The sequence below is a fragment of the Myotis daubentonii genome, chromosome 2, assembly GCF_963259705.1.
Source record: "Myotis daubentonii chromosome 2, mMyoDau2.1, whole genome shotgun sequence".
NCBI lineage: Eukaryota > Metazoa > Chordata > Mammalia > Chiroptera > Vespertilionidae > Myotis > Myotis daubentonii.
In genome coordinates this window covers 37,533,296-37,557,439 of record NC_081841.1, presented here as the reverse complement: position 1 = coordinate 37,557,439, position 24,144 = coordinate 37,533,296, and the positions used below count along the sequence as shown (strand labels likewise).

General features: G+C 35.6%; 1 protein-coding gene across 2 annotated transcripts in view; it reads right to left on the bottom strand.

Annotated features, from left to right (window-relative positions):
• CCDC91 (coiled-coil domain containing 91) overlaps nt 1-24,144 on the bottom strand; it is a 286,701-nt gene that overhangs the window by 171,317 nt on the left and 91,240 nt on the right. The window contains exons 3-6 of one of the 2 annotated variants that reach the window (XM_059682460.1): nt 21,852-21,940; nt 20,729-20,889; nt 19,166-19,369; nt 18,131-18,235 (exon numbers count right to left, since the gene is read on the bottom strand). In XM_059682460.1, coding sequence (XP_059538443.1) covers nt 18,131-18,235; nt 19,166-19,369; nt 20,729-20,889; nt 21,852-21,870 — 489 coding nt within the window. In that variant the 5' untranslated portion in view covers nt 21,871-21,940. The remainder of the gene's footprint in view (nt 1-18,130; nt 18,236-19,165; nt 19,370-20,728; nt 20,890-21,851; nt 21,941-24,144) is intronic. The other variant, XM_059682459.1, reaches the window with a different exon arrangement.

The window sequence follows — 24,144 nt, the reverse complement described above, 5'->3', positions numbered from 1 at the left end:
CATGATACTATAAACAAGTACTCTAAAATGAATAAAAAGAGAGTCAACCAAAGGACAGAGACTATAAAATCCAACCCAAACACCTTGCTTTGGTAATACTTTCATAAAAATTATTGGCCCTTGAGGTCAAACACTAAACTGAATCATTATTTGCATAACAGAGAACTGATTCACAATTTAGCTTGCCTTCTTCAGTATTATTTCAGGAAGAACTCTTTATTTTCCATTCAAAAACATATGTAGAGTCCAGGTATGAAAAATGCATTTTTGTTTTTTTAAAAAAGGCCAATTTTATGAGGTTAGTGGAAAGTAAATGGATATATTTTTTCCCAAACACCATTATTTATCATTTCTTTTCCATTGTCTGAAGCTTATCATTTGCCTCTACCATCAAGACATGAACTAAAAGAGAATTACCTATTTTAAGCATCTATTTTCAATAAAATTATCCTATGGCTGAATGGCCTGAAGAAGAAGATAAAGAACATACTTCTTATGGAATTTCATTTATAAACAAAAAGGTGAGTAAAAAAACACCCAACAATTTAACATCTGTGTACTTCATATTTAACACCTTCACACACAAAAACAATAATAACAACTCTTATTAGTTATTGGAATATGTGATGCCTCTCCCATTAAATGAACAACAGAACATCATATGGGTAGAGGAAATGATATTATCCTCTCATTACATCTTTTGCTCACTATAACTATACTGCTCCTAAGCACAAGCTCTTCACCCAAATCCTAAGGCCTCATTACTACAACGTCTACTCAACTTCTTCACAACTTTCACCAAGGAAGTAGTAAGCTTCTCTTTACAAATTATGATGTTGCTCTTTCTGTTTCATACAATTAGTAATCTGAGAATAAAACCTATAGCTCAATTTTAATAAATGTTTAGAAATAACTATGTATAGATATTCCTGATTTTTCTCTTGGCTTAATAGTCATTTTATTCAATTCTAATCTATATATTCTCTAATCCTGATTTTTTTTCAAGTTAACAGTTTTCTACTTATAATTTTCTATGTTTATAATCAAAAGAGACACAAAAAACTTTTATAAAAATAAATGAGTTGCAAATAATTAAATGTAAAAACTACAGTAAAAAGATTTTGCTCACAGAAAACAGAAGCCAAAGCTACAAATAGCTGAAATAGAGAATTTGAATTGTAATTCAGTCTTTCTCTAGATAATAATGTAAGGTAGATGGAAGCATCTTTAAGATTCTTTGAAAGGTTCATAGCAATAGAAACATCAATTAAATTAGGGATGCCTTTGAAAGGCATAAAAATGTAAAAGTACAATTACAGGGTTTAAATTAGCAGAGTTTCTCTATATTATCAAAGATATATGATAAAGGGCATCCTTTGAATGCTACATACAATAACATCTATTTCATTTATCAGCTCTCATTTCTTTAAAAAGAACTATCTGTGAAATTTTCTATAAATACATGGAAATTTAAAATTGTCTCATAAAATGGCATTAAAAATCATCAAAACATTAAATCTGCTAAAGGTCTACAAAAGATGTATTAAATAAGAATTTTCTGAAATAGTACATCAAATCTAATCTTACTTAAAGAACTCATCCTTGTTTGAGTCACAGCCATGCCTCACAATTGTAGAACAATAAAAATGGACTTTTGAGTCTTACTGCTAAGCGGATGCAAGCATCATGTTTGTAATGGTACAGAGAGAAAAATGAGAGAGCTACTGGAGAGAAAATACAGACTCCCACAACAATAGTTTATATAAAAAGAGCTTAAAGGAAGAGTATGGTGAGGCATGTTTGAGTCACCCATAAAGTACAAGAATGTTACTACTGCTGACCAGGTATCATTTGCAAAGAAAAATATACATACTATGAAATGACAATAGATCTTCTATCTTGTAGAACATGAAGTCTATTGTTTCAGTACTTCTTATTGTGACATACTCTTTAATCACAATTTCATAAAACTAAAATTGAGCATACTTTCAAATAAAGCAATTTTCCTACCTAAAAGTCAAAGTTATTAAGCCCTTCCAATTACCTACCCACCTCTATTTTAGGTGACTTCATCTCCTCCTAATTTCCCTCTCATTCATTCTGCTACAACCACACTAGTCTTGTAGGTTTCTACTTCAGAGCATTTTCATTGGCTATTCTTTAAACCTAAAATCTTCTCCTCCTCCCCATCTTCAAGTCTCTGCTCAAAATCCAACTTCTAAATCTTTTAAATCCTTAGTGCTTTTTCCCTCAGCGATGCCCTTATCCTAGCCTAGAGAGCAGTCATTTTTCACTTGGATTATCCCAGTGGTTGGGAAACCGGGGCTCGTGAGCCACATGCGGCTTTTTGGCCCCTTGAGTGTGGCTCTTCCACAAAATACCACGTGCGGGTGCGCACGTACAGGGAACGTTGTGGAGTGAAAGAAGATATAGTGCCAATGTCGAGGATTGAGAAAGGTATGTTGAGATGGTTTGGACATATAGAGAGGATGAACGAAAGAAGATAGACGAAACAAGTATACAAGACGAGTGTAGATGGGAGAGTTGGAAGGGGTCGACCTCAGTGAACGTACCTCAATCAGATTGAGGACGTTTTTTAGCAAAGGCCAGCTTAGGAGTACCCTAATTAAGTTAGTAACAATGTACGTACCTATATAGTTTAAGTTTAAAAAATTTGGCTCTCAAAAGAAATTTCAATCATTGTACTGTTGATATTCGGTTCTGTTGACTAATGAGTTTGCCGACCACTGGATTATCCCATGCTGTTTCACTTTGCTCCAATTCAATATCCATGCTGACCCAGAATAATTACTCAGATCTGATCATTTTTATCCTCTGTGTTAAAATTCTCCAGCAGCTGTCTATTTTTCTTAGGATTAAGGCCAACATATCAAAATGTCTTACAAAGTCTCATTTTCCTTACTTGTAAAATAGGAGTAGTAATTATGATACTTCCTCTTTGGATTATTGTGAAGATAAATTGAGTTCATATTCTGAAGTATTGAAGAACAATGCCTGGCAGCCAACACTGTTATTTTTATTACTTGTTTAATTTAGTTATCTTAACTTTTTATCAAACTGTAAGGACCATGAGGTTTGAGATGATGTTTGTCTTTCTTTGGTATTCTGTTGTGTTTAGCACAGGATATAGTAATATAGGGTGTCCCAAAACTCACGCAAGATTTGAATTTTGTGTGAGCATTAACAACAACAACAAAAAATAAAAGCCTAATTTTACTTGGTTTATTGAATCAGATTCTAATATCTGTTGCCCTTTGATTTCAATCCCTTCGATTTGATAAGCATTACCAAGTACCAATTATGGCCCAGGAGCAAAGGCAATGAAGACCACGGCTTTGCGTATGTGCCAGCAAAGCCGTGGAGGCCATTTACCCAATGTGCTATTCCATACATAACCCTATACTGTATACATTATGAATCAATAAAAAATTTACAATTTTTTAATTATAAACCTGTGTTTTCTATCAAAATTACTTCTTGCGTGAATTTTTGGACACCCTATATATTAAGTGCATAATACATAGCCATGTTATATAAGAGTGAATGAATGTCATCTGGAAGCATGATAATGAAGCATTCAAAAACTTTTCAGCACACAAGAAACTGTACTAGTTGTTATAAAGTACTAGAAGAATGAATGTTCATAGTATCCTGCGGTGCTGAGAAAAGGACCAATTGCACTAAGTTGCTTCAGTTGTAAGATAGCAGTTCTGATTTAATGATTAAATACAAGTAGAGATTATGTACCCACTTCTGACAGTCCTTTACCCCAACAATTTTATATCCCATTGCCATTATTATTAGGTTAATAATAGGATAAGTAAAACAATATTTTAGGAAGCATTCCTTTAAAAAAAGATATATGATACAAAGTTTATGAATTAAAGCCTAAATAATTTCTCAAAGTTGAAAGGCAAGCCATCTTGGATTCCTTACTCTTCCTCACTCTCAACATTTACATTTCTACATTTCTGCCTATATATCTTTCAATATCTCTCCTTCCTTCCCATCTTTATTTATATTTTTCCACTTCATTAAGACCCCCGTCATGTTTTTCTTGTACTAATTAATGCATCTGGATCCAATTCCCTCATCTCCATCAGACTCATACTTACCAACTGCATGATGCAAGTATGCTCAGTGTTACTTCATTACACAACACTTTTTGACAGCTTCCCTCAACATTTTCAGTCAGATTCAGCTACTAAAATGCCTCCATCTCACATCCTATGCTAATATACCAAACCAGAAACCTTCACTACTAAAAATTTAGTACTAGCGACTTTCCAAACAGGTCATGCTATTTCATAACAGCAGGACTTTACACATATTGATCCTGCTATAAGACTTTTCCCCAGTTGACTACCTGAGAAAAATCTGTTCACATGCTGAGTATAAATTCTAATGACTTTTCCTTCTCTGTGATCTTCCATACTTTGTACACTATCTCCATTCTAAATTTCATCAGACTGTATGGCAATAGTCTTTCATTCATTCCCTCAATGAAATTATATGTTTCTATCTCCATTGTATGATATAGCTTCTGGGAGAGTACATGTATTTTAGTTTATTGCCCTAAATTTAGGAACAGAATTAATAGCAAGTTTAGGTGCTAAAGAGCTTTCCACCCTCCAGACTGAAAGGTGGAGAATGATTACAGGAAATTTGATTCTGAATAAGGAATGCATACAGATCTGAAACAAACAAAAACTCTTTAAAATTTTTTAGGAACAAGGTAGTAATAAATGTTCACGAGCTATAAGAGGAAAACTATACAACTCAATTGAGGAATATTTATAGAGTGTGGAATAAATGAAGAAAAACATCTACTAAATAGAAAGATTAAATATGGGGAATAATGTCAATTTTCTATATATAAATCTAATAATTTAACAAAATTTCTATCAAGATCCCAATAGGGTTTTCTATCTAAATTTAAAGTGTTTAATGTTTATAAAATTTAGTTGGAAGATTAGCCGATTAAATATCTAAATATTCTTTCTCTTCCCAGCCTCCTTCCCTTTCACTCTTTCTGAAAACATTGGAAAAAAACATCCTCAGGTGAGGATTAACAACACAAAAAAAGAGGAAGGAAGAACTGAGCTCTTCTAAGCAACTATTATATATTTATACACAGGTATTCCTTAAGTCACATCTTTCCACATTAAATGTTTCTACCTCAGAAAAATCCAATATAAAAATCCATCAAGTATACACAAAACATACGACCCTGGGAGCCACCTAACCCTGTCACAAACTTTCTCATATTTGAGGCCTTGGGTGTGTCTTCTCCTTCAACATTCATTTCTGGCTACTTTGAGTGCAAATACAGGCTTTCTCCTTTACTTTATACTCAACTGGCTGCTTGAGACAAAGGTTCCATTACTTACCTACCATATAAAGTGCATGAATTTTAGAAGAATTTGCTTCAAATCAGTCTTTTCATTTACTGCTGAGGTCTGTGGCTTTGTTCTAGAATGGTTGAGGTCAGAGTGTGACCTCAGATAAGTAGGGAAATACAGTAAATACATCCCTTGAGATTGTAAACTAGAGTATTCAAAAATAACAGGTTTCCTCACCACTGGAAGAGAGTAAGGCTTAGCCACGTTATATGTTCATGTTTTCCTATTTTTTTGGCAATACCATTATGCACACACAAAAATCTATCAATAAGCACTTCTCAAAACGTTTACTGGGTACAAAATAATATATGTGCATTCTAAGAATTCTCCTTGGGTAATTAACAATTTAGAAAAGAAGATAAAATGCCAACCCCAAAAGTGATAAATATACTTACAAACATCATAATAGCACCCAGAATAGCTGTAAATAAACATTAAAATCATATTTGACCGAATTATATGCTTCTGAAAAGACAATTTTAAAGTTATTTAAATTTATAAGAAAAGTGCAAAATCAAACTCAATGCCATAGAATAAGTATCATAATCTTAGCATTTCTGAAATATGTTCACATAAACCTTTGCATTAGTATAAATAACAAGTGATCATGCACTACCTCATTTTTAAAGAAATTATGGCTATGAAATTAGCCTTGGATCACTTGCAATTAAAAATAAGTAAAAATGTTAAGACGAAGTGAATATACAGAAATATTCACTTATTGCAAGAGAGAGGAAAAACATTCTCACAATGGCCCATTAGCCTACAGAATTGAAGATGGTATTCTTTTAATGACTTCAAAGTAGTTCAATGGCAGTTTTGACAAATGAAAGAACTTGATTTTCTGACATACTAGAACAATAATTTTAAAAATCAAATAATGTCTTCAAAATAAACAAGTACAAAATCCAACTACACACACACACACACACACACACACACACACACACACACACACACACTTTAAATCCGCACCCGAGGATATTTTCCCATTGATTTTTAGAGAGAGTGGGAGAGGGAAAGACAGAAATATCCATGTGAGATAAACACATCAACTGGTTGCCTTCTGCATGAGCCCCCACCAGGGCTTGAGCCAGGAAGGGACCTGCAACCGAGGTACCTGCCCTTGACTGGAATGGAACCCAGGACCCTTAAGTCTGCAGGCCAACACTCTATCCACTGAGTCAAACTGGCTAGGGCTATACCTATATTTTTTCAGTTCTCAAAAATATCCCCAATATTTGGCATTTTTTGTGAGGAAAAGGTCAAATTTCTCATTACTAATGTTATTTAATAACAAAATATCCAATTTTTGAAGCATGCAATTTCGCCCAGCAGGTATGATCGAGCAAAGACCTATGAACCAGAAGTTCATGGTTCAATTACCTATCCGGGCACATGACCAGGTTTCAGGCTTGATCCCCAGTACGGGAGATGCAGGATGCAGTTGATCAATGATTCTCTCTCATCATTGTTTCTATCTCTCTCTCCCCCTCTCCCTTCCTCTCTGAAATCAATAAAAATAAGTATTATTTTTTAATTTCTCTGTTTAAAAAATAAAAATACAGTATGCATTTTCCCTGTTGGTTAGAAAAATACTAAAGAAATGTCTTGCTTCTTTTAAAAAACTGCCTATTTGAATGTTAAAATTGGAAGAGTGCTTTCTTAAAATGGTTCTAATTTGGTCATTGTTTAAACTGTATCCAACAAACTGACATTTTTATAAACAACAGTTTAAGCTGTTTTCATTTTGTAAAATATATAATTTTTATTTTCTAAAAATAATCTTTTTTTTTGTAAGTTTCTAACCGCTAAGTTAAGGAAATGTTGCTAACCATTAAGTAAGGGAATATGATGGTGAATAAGGAGAAATAGTATTAAACTAAAGTGTTTATTCTCAACATAATATTTTTGGGAGGGTAAGGGGAACGACTTAGGTCCTTATTAGAAATATCAATCTTGGTGTGATACATATCTGCAGATATAGGTAAAAAGGTACAAATACGAGTTATATGTTATAAGACAAAGAATTAAATGAGAAGGAGGCCTATAGATATGCTTATAAATACTTTCCCCCTCAAATTAGTTTAAAAAATGTTCTTCACCTTCACTTAAGAAAATGGGATAAAGCATGCGGAATTCAATGACTCTCAGCTAAATGTAATATAATTGACTCTCTACAAAATTGAAGATGAAAACAAAAAATAAAGCAGTATTTTTCCCAAGTAGTCCTTTTATTTTCCAGACATTTTCTTCTTCATTTCAACAATTATCATAGGCACTTACAAATACCAAATAATAGTATACAAAAATAAATAAAACACGTTCTTTTCCCTCAAATTTTATTAAACAATATTAAGACCTCCAACTCCTTATAATGCACTACTAATTCAGAAAGAGGTAATATCCTGAGGGAAAGCACATATTTAACCCTTACTATCTCAGATTATTCTCTTTAATGTATATCTACATATCTCTACCTCTACACCTCTACACCTCTACACCTCTACACCTCTACACCTCTACACCTCTACACCTCTACACCTCTACACCTCTACACCTCTACACCTCTACACCTCTACACCTCTACACCTCTACACCTCTACACCTCTACACCTCTACACCTCTACACCTCTACACCTCTACACCTCTACCTCTACCTCTACCTCTACCTCTACCACCTCTACCTCTACCTCTACCTCTACCTCTACCTCTACCTCTACCTCTATCTATACCTATACCTCTATCTATATCTATATCTATATCTATATCTATATCTATACCTATACCTATACCTATACCTATACCTATACCTATCTATATCTATATCATCTATATCTATATCTATATCTATATCTATATCTATACCTATATCTATATCTATACCTATATCTATACCTATATCTATATGCCTAGCGACAGTTACGACCAAACGACCAAGCAACCGAACAACAGGTCACTATATGCGCAATGACCACCAGGGGGCAGACACTCAATGCAGGAGCTGCTCCCTGGTGGCCAATGCGCTCCCACAGCCAACCTCCGGTGGCCAACCAGCCTCCAACGGTCCCTCCCCTCAGCAGGCCAACTTCCCATGGTCCCCCTCCCAACCCCTCCCCTCACGAATTCGTGCACCAGGCCTCTAGTAATAAATAACAGTGAGAGGATACTGGGACTATGGCAGAGGTGGCATGATAGTCTTCTGATCTCTCAAAATTCCCTCATCAAAAATATACAGAACACATAAAAAAATGGAACCAACAACTCACAGTCAATATACATTACAAAAAAAAAAAGAAATTTCAAACTCTACATTTATATTGCAAAGTCCGCTAAAAAATATTAGGAGAGTAGTGATAAAGGAGATTAAAGAAAAATATAAATCATAATTAGAATAGATGTGAGAAATTTCAGAAAATAATTATAACAGAATAAATCATTTCAGAAATGATGACTAAACTAAAAAGAACATGATGATCAAATAAACTAATTGAAAGTACCTAAGAGAAATATAATAAAAAAGTGAAACAGGTTTTATATAAAAAAATGAAGAGATGAAAAGGATCCAAGACTAAAGGCAAATATAGAATATAAAGATTAACACACATTGAATAAGAGACACCAAAAAGAAAAAAAAAATCATAGTAAGGAAATAAAACAAATATTAAAATTAGAATTTAACAAACACTTCTTATAATTTAAAAAAAGGAATTAAAACTATATACATTAAAGAACACATTGTAAGTCTAGGGAAATCAACACTGAATGACCAATACCAGAACATGTTCTAATAAAAAAAATATTTTAAAGAACAAACAACTGGAAGAAGAATTAGATTAAAAGTACTCATTGACAGCAATACTTTATAATAGAAGAAAATGGAATAACATACTCCAATATCAAGAAAAGGAAAAATAATAAGGAATCTCTTAATGAACCGCTATGAAAAGGCCTCCAAGAAATAGTCTTAAATAAGGAAGGGGAGAAGTGGGGAAATTTAAAGAAAATAAATAATAGAAGTGTATTTATTTAATACACTACCATCTGTATAGAAAAGAGGAGAGGGGAGGGAGGAAGGGAAGGAGGGAGAGAGGGGAGGAAGTTATAGTTGGTTTTTGTATGCATTATAAAAGACTGTAGAAGCATAAAAATAAACTAACAGGGAGTAGGTGGATTACTGCATAAGATAAGGAGTAGGCTTTCATTATACATCGTTTTCTTTTTTTATTATTATTATTATTAGTTAAGGTATTACAAATGTGTCCTCATCCCCCCCATTAACCCCCAACCTCCCCCCCACACACAAACTCATGTTTTCTTGCTTTGTAGTTTAAATTACTTGTAAACATTACTTAACTGGTGTGGGAAGTACTTGAGCATTTTAAAACACACTCTTTTAAAGCTTTCCCTGGAGATTCTAATGTGAGCCAGATTGAGGACTACCCCTTTAAAATTTAAAGGGCATCAGATCATTGAAGCAAAACAGGTAAAATGAAGAGATCAGTGAAAACTATTACATAAAACTACTACAAAATTTAAAAATGTATTACGTTGACCTAGTCTTATTTAACAAATGTACAACTGACATGTTAAGTAAAATACCCTCAAAATGTTGTTTTTTTAATATAAAGAATTCTACTAGTTTGTTTTGAATAAACGTTAGAATATATAAAAGTGTTATTTCAATGTTTATTGTTCTAATACAGTTTGATAAAGAGGTCTTCCAAATATTAGTATTTAAACTGAATTTGGTAATGAAAATTCATTTTGGAATAAGAAAAAAAAAGACTTATTTCTCACCAAACTCCCCCCCATAATGACTCCTTAACAGGGGTTGTGAAGAAGATGGGTATCCTAACAACTGAAATTTATCCATGTCCCATTATCTAATCAAATCTAAAATATCCTATATAATAAAAGCCTAATATGCTAAGTGTCCAGTGGTCTGGTCATCAGTTCAACCAATCAAAGCATAACATGCTAATGATATGCTAAGGCCCCTCAACTGCTTGCTATGACTGCCAAGGGGCAGACAGTCGACCAGTTGCTATGACATTCACTGACCACCAGGGGGTAGACGCTCCAACTGGTAGGTTAGCTTGCTGCTGGGGTCCAGCCGATCAGGACTGAGCTAGATGGGCCGGACATTGCCGGGAGCCGGTCCATGCTTGCTGTTTCAAGGGACCTGGCATATATGGCATACTGTTCTTAATATGTTTGCTCACCTTCTTGGCACTATGTGTTTTAACCAAGGTCTCTGAGAAAGGTTGTTTCCCCAGGTAGGGATTTTCCCCTGAAGTTAGGGAGGGAATAAAACCTCTTAACTAAGTGCCAGGCGGGTAATTAATCACTTTAACTACGAACAATCATGCTTAAGCTACATAATCTTTACTCCCTGGAATGGAGATAAGAAACGCCCTAACCTTTGGAATAGAGATTGATAGGATTAGAATCAACTGGTATAAATACAGATGTAACAAGACAGAACTTAGAAGACAGAACCTACACAGAACCTAGAGACAGAAGAACTTCGCTGGAGAGAACATGGCAAAAGATCCTGGACAGAAACTGGCAACAGAACCAAGAGACAGAACCTAGCGAGAGAACATGGCAAAAGATCTTGGACTGAACCTGACTATAGAACATGGCAAGAGAACCTGACTAGAACCTGGTGACTGAACCTGGCTGGAGAACCTGGACAGAACCTGGCTGGAGATACTAACCAGAAGTTCGCTGGAGATCCAGACCTGAACTTGGCTGGAGATCCTGGCTAGAGATCCTGGCTAGACTGCTGATCAACTGAACGCTGTCTCCGTGTCATTCCTTCTTCGCCGACTCCGTCCACACCTTTGGGGACCCTTGGACCTGCTGGGGCTGGACCCCAGCAGGACATGCCCTGGAGTCCTCCAGCGATCCCTCCCCAGCTGGCCAACTTCCCACATCCCTCTCCGGCCCTGATCATGCACCAGTAGAGTCCTTCAGCCTGGCCTGCACCCTTTTCCAATCCAGGACCTCTCAGGGGGGCACATTGTCTATCAGGTTGTTCCATCTATAAATTAAAGGGTAAGCAACCACTATAGTGGAACGACCAGAATAACCAGTCACCATGATATGCACTGACCACCAGGGGGGAGACGCTCAATGCAGGAGCTGTCCCCTCATGGCCAGTGTACTCCTAACAGGGGGAGTGCCACCCAGCCAGAAGCCGGGCTCATGGCTGGTGAGCACAGTGGTGGTGGCGGAGCCTCTCTCGCTTCCATGGCAGTGCTAAGGAGCAGCAAGCGGAGCGGTAAGGAGCGAGCAGGCAGGCAGTAAGGAGCAAGGGGTCCCAGACTGTGAGAGGGTGCAGGCTGGGGTGAGGCCCTTCCCAGCCCCTCCCCCTCCCGCCAACAGCCAGTGCACGAATTTCATGCACCAGGCCTCTAGTATTATTAAATGAAAGGCATATGAGACCAACCAAAACCTAAGATCCTTATTTTCCTTTAATTGTTTTCTCTCCTTCAGAATGTTAATCATTCTTAAAGATAGCTGAATAAACAAATATGATGCCTTCAAGCTATCCTTAATTTATATTTCCTTCAGCATTATCTACTTCTAAAAAAGACTGCAACTGTACTTTGAGTTACCCATGTAGAACTGGTTAATTTCTATTAAGCAGTAGCCTCTGGCTGAGGGACCAATGTGCAACACTTGACCAGTATTCATTTGAAATAGTACACAAACATATTGAAAATAGTATCTACTCATATTTAAGTAATATTACCAGTGAAACCAACAACAGAACATGGGCAGTCATCTGAAGCAGTGCAACTCCATTTATGAAGTCAATTTAAAGTCCTCTGAAACACCACATTTTCACATAACTTTTTAAAAATAAAATTCTCAAACAGTAAATCAAACTACTATAATCAGGAGACATTTCAATAGGAGATGGCATTTGGAAGAATTGCCCAGTCTTTAAATATTCATACAGAAAATTCCAAATGCTGGCTATAGGTACCCATACTGACAACTATCAGAGATGACCGTTCAATAATGAGCTGTGACGTTAACTGAATTTTTAAAAATGTGGTAACATTATGAGATGTGCATTTTACTAAGCTGCCAAGTTTCTTCAGAGCTCATCACAGGTGAGATGGGTGAGAAAGAAGACAAAAGAGTTTGGTATCCAAGTTGTACTAAGATGAGTTCTCTATTCAGGTTTTATGAAGAGCCCTTTAAATAGCTACCTCTAACAAACACAAATGACGCACTTTTCTTCCTCCAGTTAGCTCACACACCCTGGACAGAACAGGAAAGGAGACGTGTGCACACCCCCATTGTACTGCAGAGCTCACAGTATTCGTTATTTCCTTCTGCCATGGGCACATTCACAAACCTCCACCTATCCTGCTAATTAGGCCATATCATAAAACAACACTTTCAGAAATCACTGTAATAGTTCATGTTGTTTTAAGAAAAAGTTTGTTTAAAGGTTTTACAAACATTCCATTTATTAATTACTCTTTCTCTGGTCAGACTAAAATCTTGACAAAGGCACACCCAAAACTAGCCTAAGTAAAGGTAGATGAATTTATAAAATTAAAAATTCAAGCCCTATATTTTGATAACACATGAAAAATCTTGTGGTGGTGAATAGGTATAAATTTTGTTTTCCTTTATTGTCCACACTTCACATAATATATTCTTATAAATATATAAGTATACAAACAGTTTAAGAAAAGAGGCTTCTCAGTTAATTTAGTCTTGTCAGTATGATCTTTTTATATTCCTAAATGTTTTGCTTTATTTAGGATACCACAGAGGGGCAGGCACCAATATATTATCCTTGTCATCATAAATACCAAAAACTTTTTTCTATTTTATTAAGTTCCACAAATATTTGGAAGACCTGTATGTTACATACTCCTTAATATAAAAAATACGTGCATCTACACAATGGAATACTACGCTACGGTAAAAAAGAAGGCGTTCTTGCCATTTGCAACAGCATGAATGGAACTGGAGAGCACTATGCTAAGCAAAATAAGCCAGTCAGAGAAAGATAAATACCACATGATCTCACTCACTTATGGAACATAATGAACAACATAAACTGATGAACAAAAACAGATCCAGAGACAGAGAAGCATCGATCAGACCATCAAACCTCAGAGGGAAGGTAGGGGAGGGTGGGGGTAAGGGGGAGAGATCAACCAAAGGACTTGTATGCATGCATATAAGCCTAACCAATGGACACAGACACCAGGGGGGTGAGGGCATGAGTGGTGGGGTGGGGGGCAATGGGAGGATAAGGATACTTATGTAATACCTTAATCAACAACAACAACAAAATATGGATTGCCATACTCTACAGAAGAAATAAATGATAAATATATTTACTTTCAAGTATCTGAGGAATGATGGGCAAATCACTAATTCAAGCAAGAAATTTAATATATATTCACTATTTAAAAGCTCACTTTTGCTAATATTTCATCCTATATATAAATTTAACATACAATGGCCTCCTTTGACACTCATGTATTTAATCACATCTTTCCCTAAGAAATTATTAGATAGAACTTGTACCAATTTGGGGGGGATCAGGGGGAAGGCTATATCCACAGAAAAAAAATGGATTATAGGAAGAAGGTCAAATAGTAAAGCCCAAGATTTTCTAAATTCTTGTTGAATCAATTTAAATATTTTTATTGAAAATATATTTCCAGAAAGACTAACACACATATCATGTGTACACAAACTAGGTAAATACAATACAGATTGAGATTTATAGATTATATCCCAATTTATCTGCATTTTTATTTACTTCCTATAGCTGCAATGACTCCATGAATTAATTTTTCGAACTGTGTTCCTTTAAAAAAATTACTCAAAATACTTGCTTTAAAATTCTATCTAAAGATTGAAATTAATTTTCTGCTGTGGATACAAAAAAAAAGGCTATTTAAATTTTTAAATATTCTTTGCTATTCCATTTCCAGAGTAAGGTGAAGTGGATGCACTCCTCCCTATGTTACCAAGAAGTACAGCTAAAAGGCCTGGACAGTACAGTTAAAACAAATTTAAGAAAATCCCAGAAGGTGGTGGAAAGGCAGACCACCGAGGGACCTGAGGACCCAAGGAATGACATAGTGGTAAGTTCTATGAGTTTTCTTTTAGCCTCAGAAAATGGGATGGCCAGCAACCATGAAATGCCAGTGAGCACTAACAAAAACAGCCCCAAGAAATGCCATCCCTCTCCACCCAAAGGACCATGAAAGAGGGAGAACAGAAAACTTTTAGATAAGAAGCCAGGCCCAATGGTTAAAAAAAAAAAAAAAAAAAAAAAGAGCTCACTTTCAGCTCTGAGAGCAAAGGCCAGAGTGCTGAGCCCAGACCTCCCCCGCACCCAGCTATAAAGTGCTGCCCTGGCTGTCCCTGAGGGGGTAACTAAGAAAACCTTATGGTTTGGAGGAGTTTTGAGGACTTGCATCCCCACCCAAGGGTAAGGAGACTCCATCTTCCCCTATTTTCCTGTGTCAGAAGAAGCTGAGTGGGGAACCAGAACTCTTACAACCACTCAGAAGTAGCAAGGCCACCTGGCTCCATGGTGCTAGTACAAGCACATGGGAACTGCTACCAGGTACCTCTCCTCCTCCAGGCCAGGGCGGTATCAGCTAAAGTCTACATGGGGCCTGACATTACACTTTCTCTCTGGAGTAAGGGCACCCCTTCTGCCCAGGGTGTCAAAGGCGGCTGAGTGGGAAACTTGCAATTTCACCCCAACACCCGACATTAACAAAGTGGCCTCCACCTTTCCCCAATCTGTGTGGTGTCATTTAAACAAGATAGAAGGTGTCACACAAAAGACCCTAAACGTGTAGGATATAATTAAAAACCACTCATCATACCAAAACAAACACTGAACACTAGTTTCACTTTTTGCTTTTTTAAAAATAAAAAATAAAATCCTTTGGAAAACAGGTACTAATGTAGATCTTTCAAAAAGCGAAGTGACATAAGGCATACTTTTCAAAAACCAGAGGTTACCTGTGCCAGCTAAACAGCATGCCTGCCTTTAAGTTCAATTGAGCTATGAGACCTCCTAGTACATTTTCTATCACTTAGTTAGCAAAGGTGATAAAATACTCCATAAGTTAATTTACTCTTTTAATCACATGGTATAAAAAGGGAGAGAGGCCTTTCTTAGTGCTGAAGTAAAAGTATCTGGAAAAGGTTTCTTTGGATAAGAAAGAGCTTCTTAAACTGAATGTTAGTTTTGAAGACTCAAGTTGTAACTCTTAAACTATCACTATTAATAGTAAAAGCAGAAAGACAACGATAATGCCCCTTGGCATTTATATAAGTCTTTACTGTGAAAAACTCAAGTACCGTATGGCCCCAGATGATTTCTCAGGTATGTTACTATTCCCACTAACAGACTGAAAACTAAATTTTCAAAGGTATATGTCACACTACAGGGCCCAGAATAAGTTATTCAACATAGACAGAAGAAACACTAAGTTCTGTCAGTATTTGGTACTGTGGCTTCTAATAAACACCTTAATTCCAAGTATGGGGCTGGTGAATGTGACCTTACACAATGTGATGAGCCCTTGGAGAACAGGGTGCACAATATTAGTGCACACTCATTCAAGAATATTGAGCCCCATTATACCCACATTACATGCCAGGTACTGCTCTAGGTACTAGAAAGGAAAGCTCCTAATCTCATGGAGTTTACACTTTGGTGGGGGGAAAACAAAAAAATAAACACATAAAAATAAAATAACAGGTGGAGGTTAAGTGCTATGAGGGGCAAAAAAGCAAAGAAAGGGGGCTAGGGCATGCTGAATATATACACAGTTCTCATTTTATAAAGCATGGTCCAAGGAAGCCTCCACAAGAGCAGGTATCTGAAGGTTCACCGAGACTTACTAAAATACAATTTTCAACGACTTAAAATGTGACTCATATAAATATCAACTGAACTTACATCCCAGATTTATTCTACTCACTTATTAAGACTCAATAAATCAGAAGTTAAGACGGGTTCAAAGTGCATTTGAAGATATATATATATATATGGCTACAGATATTTATTTATATATTTACATTATTTAAATAACGGGTTGTTAAACAGGAAAGAGTGCTAGGTTAGAAACAAAACTGGTGATTGTCCCATGGGGTTATCTTTTTGAACAAACAGGCATTGCCTCTGGGGAAGAAACATAATTAGTATGTAATATCAATAAACCATGAGTCAAATAAAGTACGTTCTCCTAAATAATCCTTGGGTAGGTCTATTAAACAATGTCCCCCTAGACATCGAAAGAACACACTGCTCAGCCTTTTCCTTATTTGCATGTTGTACATAATTTTTAACAGAGCCATGTAGATATCTGGAGGGAAGGCATTCCAGGCAGAGAGACTGTGACTAAATCATAAACCATTTCCCTCCACTCACCACTCTAACAGCCAAGGAATGCCCTCCCAGACAGGCTCTCACATTCACCTGGACTTTATTACCAAGCCTGCTGTAAGTAAATAGCTGGGGGTAAACTGGAAAAGTTGGAGAAGCCAAAAGATTTACACAGGAAGGAGAAGGAGAATTAAGTCTGGGAAATGATTTGACTTAAATTTTAAAAAGCACTACTCTATCTGCTGAAATAAAGATTCATTAAGGAGAAGAGCAAGAGCAGAAGCTAGAAGACCACTTAGGAGACTATTAAAATGATCTAGGCAAATAAACAAGCTGGTCAGATGGAAAAGTGTTATGGAGGCAAAAAGCATCATATAGGAGGGGATGTCAGCATTGTCTGGAAAGGTCTCATGGAGACCTGAATGGTATAAAAAAGAAAATTAAGAGATAGAGGGATATAAGGATAAAGCAAAATGAGGAGAAAGAGGCAGGGAAAAGACAGGGAGAAAGGATAAAGAAGAGTATAGGGCCTTGCAAACCATTTTAAGGACTCACTTGACTTACTTTGAGTGAGATGAGAAGCCACTAAAGATTTCAGAGCAGAAAAATAACAAAATCAACTTAAGTATTGAACAGATCACAGTGGCTGCAAGGTGGAGAATAGCCCATAATTAGGCAATGACAGAAGCATAAAGATTGGTTAGAAATAAGGAAGGCCTAGAATAGGTTGGTAGCAGTGAACATAATGATAAATCGTGGAAACCTGGATATTTTGAAGGTAAAGCCAACAGGTTTCCCTGAAGGAACAGACATGAGTAAGTACAAAAAAAAAAAAAAAAAAGGATAAATGCCGTTTTCAGACTTAGGGAATGGAAAGAGAGCACTGCCATTTACTGAGATGGGGAAGAACAGAAAAAAAACAAGTTTATTAAGGAAACTTGAGGAGGCAACGAGGAGACATTGATTACAATATATAAAAAAGATTAAATATCTCAGTTCAGAGGTTACAGGATTCTAAACTCTTTTAAAATATAATCACAAATAAGAAAAATCAGAATGTCCAAATTCCAAATTTTATCCATCAGAAACAAAGTATTTTTCACCAAACTGTGTCTCAAACAACTAACCCTCACAGATTCATATTTTTCAAAATTACATTTATGATTAATTTCATCCATGTTGGTGAAGATTTTACATACTGATTGATTGTTCATTCATAAAATATTTATTCATCACTATTTGAAATCACATTACATGCTTTATCAAAAGGTTACACATTAAATTGTAAGCACAGGCGGTTTACCTGAAGTTCTTTGTATCTATCTTGAAAAGAAATGGCCTCTTGCTCTTTTTCTTTAAGGAAATCTTTTTCCAAGACACTATGCTTTTCTATCAATGATTCCACATCCTACAGGAGAAATCCAGGCACAAACTATGTCATGGCATGAAATATATTTCATTATTTCAATGAACATAGCAGAAAATGTTTGGTAAGGAAAAAACCCACAAGGAAGTATGATTTAAAGTTTAACAATATTATAGATTGTATGCTTCACTCTCATTTCCAGACCAATATCAAACATTGCTATAACACCAAAATTATTCATGCTAATAAATGAATAAAAGCACCTAAGTCAATTATAATCAACACAGTCTATATCTACATACACTTTCGTAAATTTGCTAAGGCCCTTTTATAGATATTTTAAGGAAAGGGAAATGAGAACATAAATAAATAATTTACTAAAATAGCTGTATATGTAAGTACTCTTGTCAAATATCCCATGATGCCTGACTTTATATAGCAACGGTTTTCAACCTGTGGGTCGCGACCCTTTCACAGGGGTTGCCTAAGACCATCCTGCATATCAGATATTTACATTACAATTCATAACAGTAGCAACATTACAGTTATGCAGTAGCAATGAAAATAATTTTATGGTTGGGTCACAACATGAGGAACTGTATTTAAAGGGCCAGAAGGTTGAGAACCACTGTTATATAGGAACAAGACAATGTTACAAACCTTCTAAACTATGTAAGAAACACAATACTACCTACTTTCAAGATAAATAAAAATAAACCAGAAAAAAAGCATTATTTAGAGAAAACAAACATCTAGTAAAAGATGGTCATATATTTAAAAGTACACATTTAAGACCAGAAATTTCTTATCCAAGAATTCTAAGTGATATACTCAAATAACTGGTTTTAACCTACAGCCAAGAAGGGACAGTCAGTGTCTTCTTCCCCTGATGAGTTTTTAATCAAACATAAGGATTTTATCAAATTTCCAGAATGTATAATTTAAACAGTTTTTAGGGAAATGTAAATATACCTTTTTAATTCTCTGTTTTTCTTCCTCAGAAACTTTGAGTTTAATCTCCAAACTTGAAATTTTCTGCTGAAGCTGTATGTTTGATACATTGGCTACAGGATCCTCAGAATCATCCACAAGAGCAATTGTTCCATTACTTTTCTCATCAGTTAAACCCAATGGAAAAAGTGAGATATCCAGATCAGTGTGTGTTGATTGCTGAATCTAAACCACATTAAAAAAAAAATATACAAGAGGGAAAAGTTTACACTGTACCAATAATGAAAACATCCAAAGGGCACCAGAAACCACATTTGGAAATTAAGTTGTAGCAAGGGTTCCGAAATTATTTCACCCTTTAAGTAAATCAACAGAAGACCTCAAACTATTACAACAACCTGATCTTTGCAGTAAGGCACAAAATTTCCTCTAAACTTCAGAGTTCAAAGCATTTGTTATTTTGCAAGCAAAGCACTAAAAACTTAAAACTTTTTCGTATGTCTGAAAGTGTATAATTAAGAAGAAGCATATCTGATATCAGTTCTTAAATTTACACACACCAGAATTTGCTTATATCTTAAATTGTAAATCAGAATTTGAAAAAAACAAACATATATATATATATATATATATATATATATATATAAAGCGACCGACCAACCGAAAGACTGAACAACCAAACGACAGGTCGCTATGACACGTACTGACTACCAGGGGGCAGACACTCAAAGAAGGGGCTGCCCCTTGGTGATCAGTGTGCTCCACAGCGGAAGCACCACTCAGCTGAGGGGCAACAAACACAGGGCTCATGGCTGGCGAGCACCAGGCAAGCGCCACTGTGGCTGCGCGAGCCTCTCCTGATCAGGACTGACTCAGTGAGAGCCCGTGGCAGGCGCAGCGGGGCAGGCATGAACAGGAGCCGTAGGCAGGAGAGGCAGGCGACATTGGACTGCTGGTTTTGGCCTGATCCCTGTAGGCCACACTGAGGGACCCCACTGGAGCACAAATCCGTGCACGGGGACTCTAGTTTATTAATAACCTCGAATCAATCATCACTTTCTAGTAAAGATGCCAGATAACTTGAGATTGTGTATAGCACCTGGAAAATTTGGATTAAATCCAGCATCTAGCTGCTAGCACAATGCCTGGGTTAATAAATATTTGAATGAATAAACTCTAAGACTGCAATCTTTTAAAATTTTACTATAAAATTGAAAAGAACACTCTAATACCTGAAACATACAATTAGTGTCCCTGAAAACAGAAATGATTATTCTTTATCTGTAATTATTTTCCCTTTTGAAGTTCAAGATTTGAAATAAATGAAGTCAATTTTAATAACTGGACACTCAAACCATATTTTGGTAACTAAGGTTACTTAAATACCTTGCAATTGTTCCCCAAAACAAACATATTATTCAGAATTCTAGATATTAGCCTCAAAGTTAGAGTGTCTACAGAAATATTTTTCAGAAAGTTAAGAAAAGGAATCAGAAAATCTTTAAAAGTTAATTCAATCAGTATACAAGTTTTTTTTTTTTTTTTAAGCATGCAGATTTCCTATTAAGATAGGCTTGTCCTTACCTGTGCTTTAGGAACAGTTTGACTGACAATGGTGGTGTCTGCATGTGTAATCTCTGGTGATGAAATGATGGGCTCAGAAGAGAGGCAGCCAATGGTGGGAGAAGAATGGTCATGGTCTAGTATAATCGCAGGAGAAGCTGGAGAAAGATGGACTCCAGATACTGAAGGAAAACAAACAAAAAGATGATTAAAGAGAAAATAACGAACAGGTTGAAGGGAAGAAAAGAGAGTACAGAGAGGGAAAGGGAAGTAAAAGCAAAATGACTGAAAATGAGAATTCTATAACTATTCCTAAAGGGCCATTACCTGAAATCTAAAACTAGTGTTTCTAAATTTAACATGATATTTCCACATGAGACTCAGGCAAATAAGACAATAATGTCTTAGTGTTTACATATAACATATTACCATTAGAAGTGCATTTCTAACTCAGAGAAAGTATTCAAACATATTACCTAACTATCAAGTTAGTTCAGAAAAAGCACTAGCATACTTACTAGTGCCAGGCACAGGCACTAACTAGGCACTGAGAAGACAGCAGTGAGCAAGACAAGTCAGGCATCCATGAACTCAATGGCCTGATGACCCAGTATCCAAGTCAAATCAATTATTACAATAAAGTCAGCAAAGGGGAAGAATAATTACTTTAAAATAATTACTCCAACTGTCTCAGTGCTAATTTCTTTTTCAACAACAATAGATTTTTCATATTGAAGTCAGTCAGTATGCCAACTTGTTTTTAAAGAAAAACAATGTTGAAATACAATTCTGTAATTAATTTCCCAACAAAACATTATTAGATTGTGATTAGATTTCAAATACAAAGGTCACAAAGGGAAAGCCAATTGCCAAGCATGAAATAAAACAAAAATATTGATGAGGGCAAAATAAACAGGTTATATATATTAATTTATTTTCATAGTAATATTACAATTTTGACAAAGGAAATAATGATATTAAAAAATTACATATCAATCGATGGGACACATTTATAGCAGTGTTTAGAATTCTTTCTAAAAATTCAAACACATGTATTTATACTATGCATTTTAAAGTTTAAGAAGAGTAAATTATTTTTAGAAGTAATCTATTTATATGTTCTGAATTTCTAAATTATAAAGACCTTTATTCCACATTGGCATTAGTGGCAACGTCAGCGAAGTTCTACCATAAATTCTGGAAGACAGCTCACAATGGAAATTGCATTTTTGCCTGAAGAAAAATATTTATAAGGTCAATAGGTATTAATAAACTAAACAATTTATCAATTTCTGATTGGTATCCTACAGGTATCATTTAGTTAACTTAGATATACTTTTACTTCATAGCAATTGTGTTTATAAAATAGTATGTGCCATACGTGAAAGGCATTCTAGCTTCTCACATAACGCATTTCTGTATTTAATGAAATACAGAAAACTAGAATTTCAACTCATATTTTTACTTGATATATCTGTCTCAGAAATGACTTTTTTCTAATCTTCATTATTCCATATGCTAAGATTTCTCTAAAATGTCAAAATATTCTAACTAATTCTAAATTATAATTTATGAAATAAGTATTATAGCATAGTAGAGTGAATACAGACCTGGTATTAAGACCATAGATTCTGGAACCTAATTGCCATGCCAGGTATGAGCAATAAGCAAGTTTACTTCTCTCAGTTTCCTTATCTATAAAATTGGCAAAGATTTGCCAATCCTATATAATAAAGAGCTAACATGCTAATTAGAGTGGACTGCGGAAGGATCTTCCAGAAAGACCAGTGGGTGGGGCCGCGGGGCCACGAGGCAGCCGGGCAGCAAGGGCTGAGGAAGCCGGGGCTGCGAGGGCCAAGCCCCTTGCATGAATTTCATGCATCAGGCCCCTAGTGAGGTATAAATTGACTAAATATGTATAGGTTTTATTATTGTGCTTATATTATTTTCATTATTATTTCAAAGATTAAAACTTGTTAGACAAGTATGTTTAATTCTGGGCATAAAAGTGACTATGATCCTGGATTCAAGAAACTCTTAAAAATATCATTCTGATCTAATACCTGAATATTTTTAAATCTCTCTGTTTTTATATTTATAGCTAAAATCTGAGACAAGATTTCATGCTGATAAAAGTTAAATTCTCAATCCATAACATCATATGAGGAAAACAAGTAGGAAAAGTGGTAGAATAAAGAAAAGGAGGAAGAGAGGGAGGACACAAAGAAAACAGATAAATACAGGGAAGGGAAAAGGAAAGAGAGAGAGGAAAGTAGGGAGAGGGCAAGAGAGGCATCCTCAATTCAACCTCACACTTTCCACTAGCTACTGCCACCTATCACACTTTACCTTCATACCCAAATGTTTTATCTCCAAATGATTCCTGCCTCAATTGTCTTCTCACCTAACCCTCATCACTCCACAGATTCAACAATTAAGATATTAATTTTCCTTTCAATTACTATTAAATCAAATGAACGCTCTTATCTTTCTTTAGTTCTCCAGAGCACCAATACTAATGACCCTCCTTTACCTTGAAAGTTCCCTTGGCACCTGTGAACCACTTTATCCTAGACTTTCTCCTAACATTTTGACTAATTTTTTTTGTTCCCTCTCAACCTTAAGATTCAGTTTTTTTTCATGTTCTGATCTCAATATTCACATTATTCTGACCACTTTCAAAACTCATTATTTAAATTTTCACCTATAAGCTCCACTCTGCAGAGGTCCAGATCCATATATTCACCTAACTACCAGACAGTTCCATGTAGCTACCTAGTAGGTACATCAAACTTACCCATCATCTTACAGAAACCTGCTTTGTTTCACGCTCCCCATTTTAGCTAATGGTATCTCGATGAACTATTTGTCCAAGCCAGAAATGATACTACTAAGGGCTGACTTTATTCCAGTCACACTGTGCTACTAACAGTTACTGATTATGCCATACTGTTAAATACCTCTGTGACCTCACAATATTACTGCTTAAGTAAAAGCCATAGCTACAGAGTCAGAAATGGAATTTAATTTCAATAAAAACAACTTACTTGTTACGTAGCCTTGGGCAAATACGAATCGATATAAACCACTGATTCAGTATTCTGAAAATGGGGAAATATGTACCTCAAAATGACATTATACAGCTTGAATTAGGTAATATAAATAAGCTGCTTGGCTATACCAGATTGGTACATGGTAAATATTCAATAAAAGGAAACTGTCATTAAATTTCTTTGATCATTTGACAGCATTCAAAAAAAAGCCTTTTTAGGACTCTCTTCACCTACTCCATTACCCACCCAACCACAAAATTTTAATTCCCCCGTCAAAATATTACAATTTTGACAAAGGAAATAATGATATTAAAACATTTCATATCAATCTATGGGACACATTTATAGCAATGTTTAGAAAAGTATTTATAGACTAGAACACAT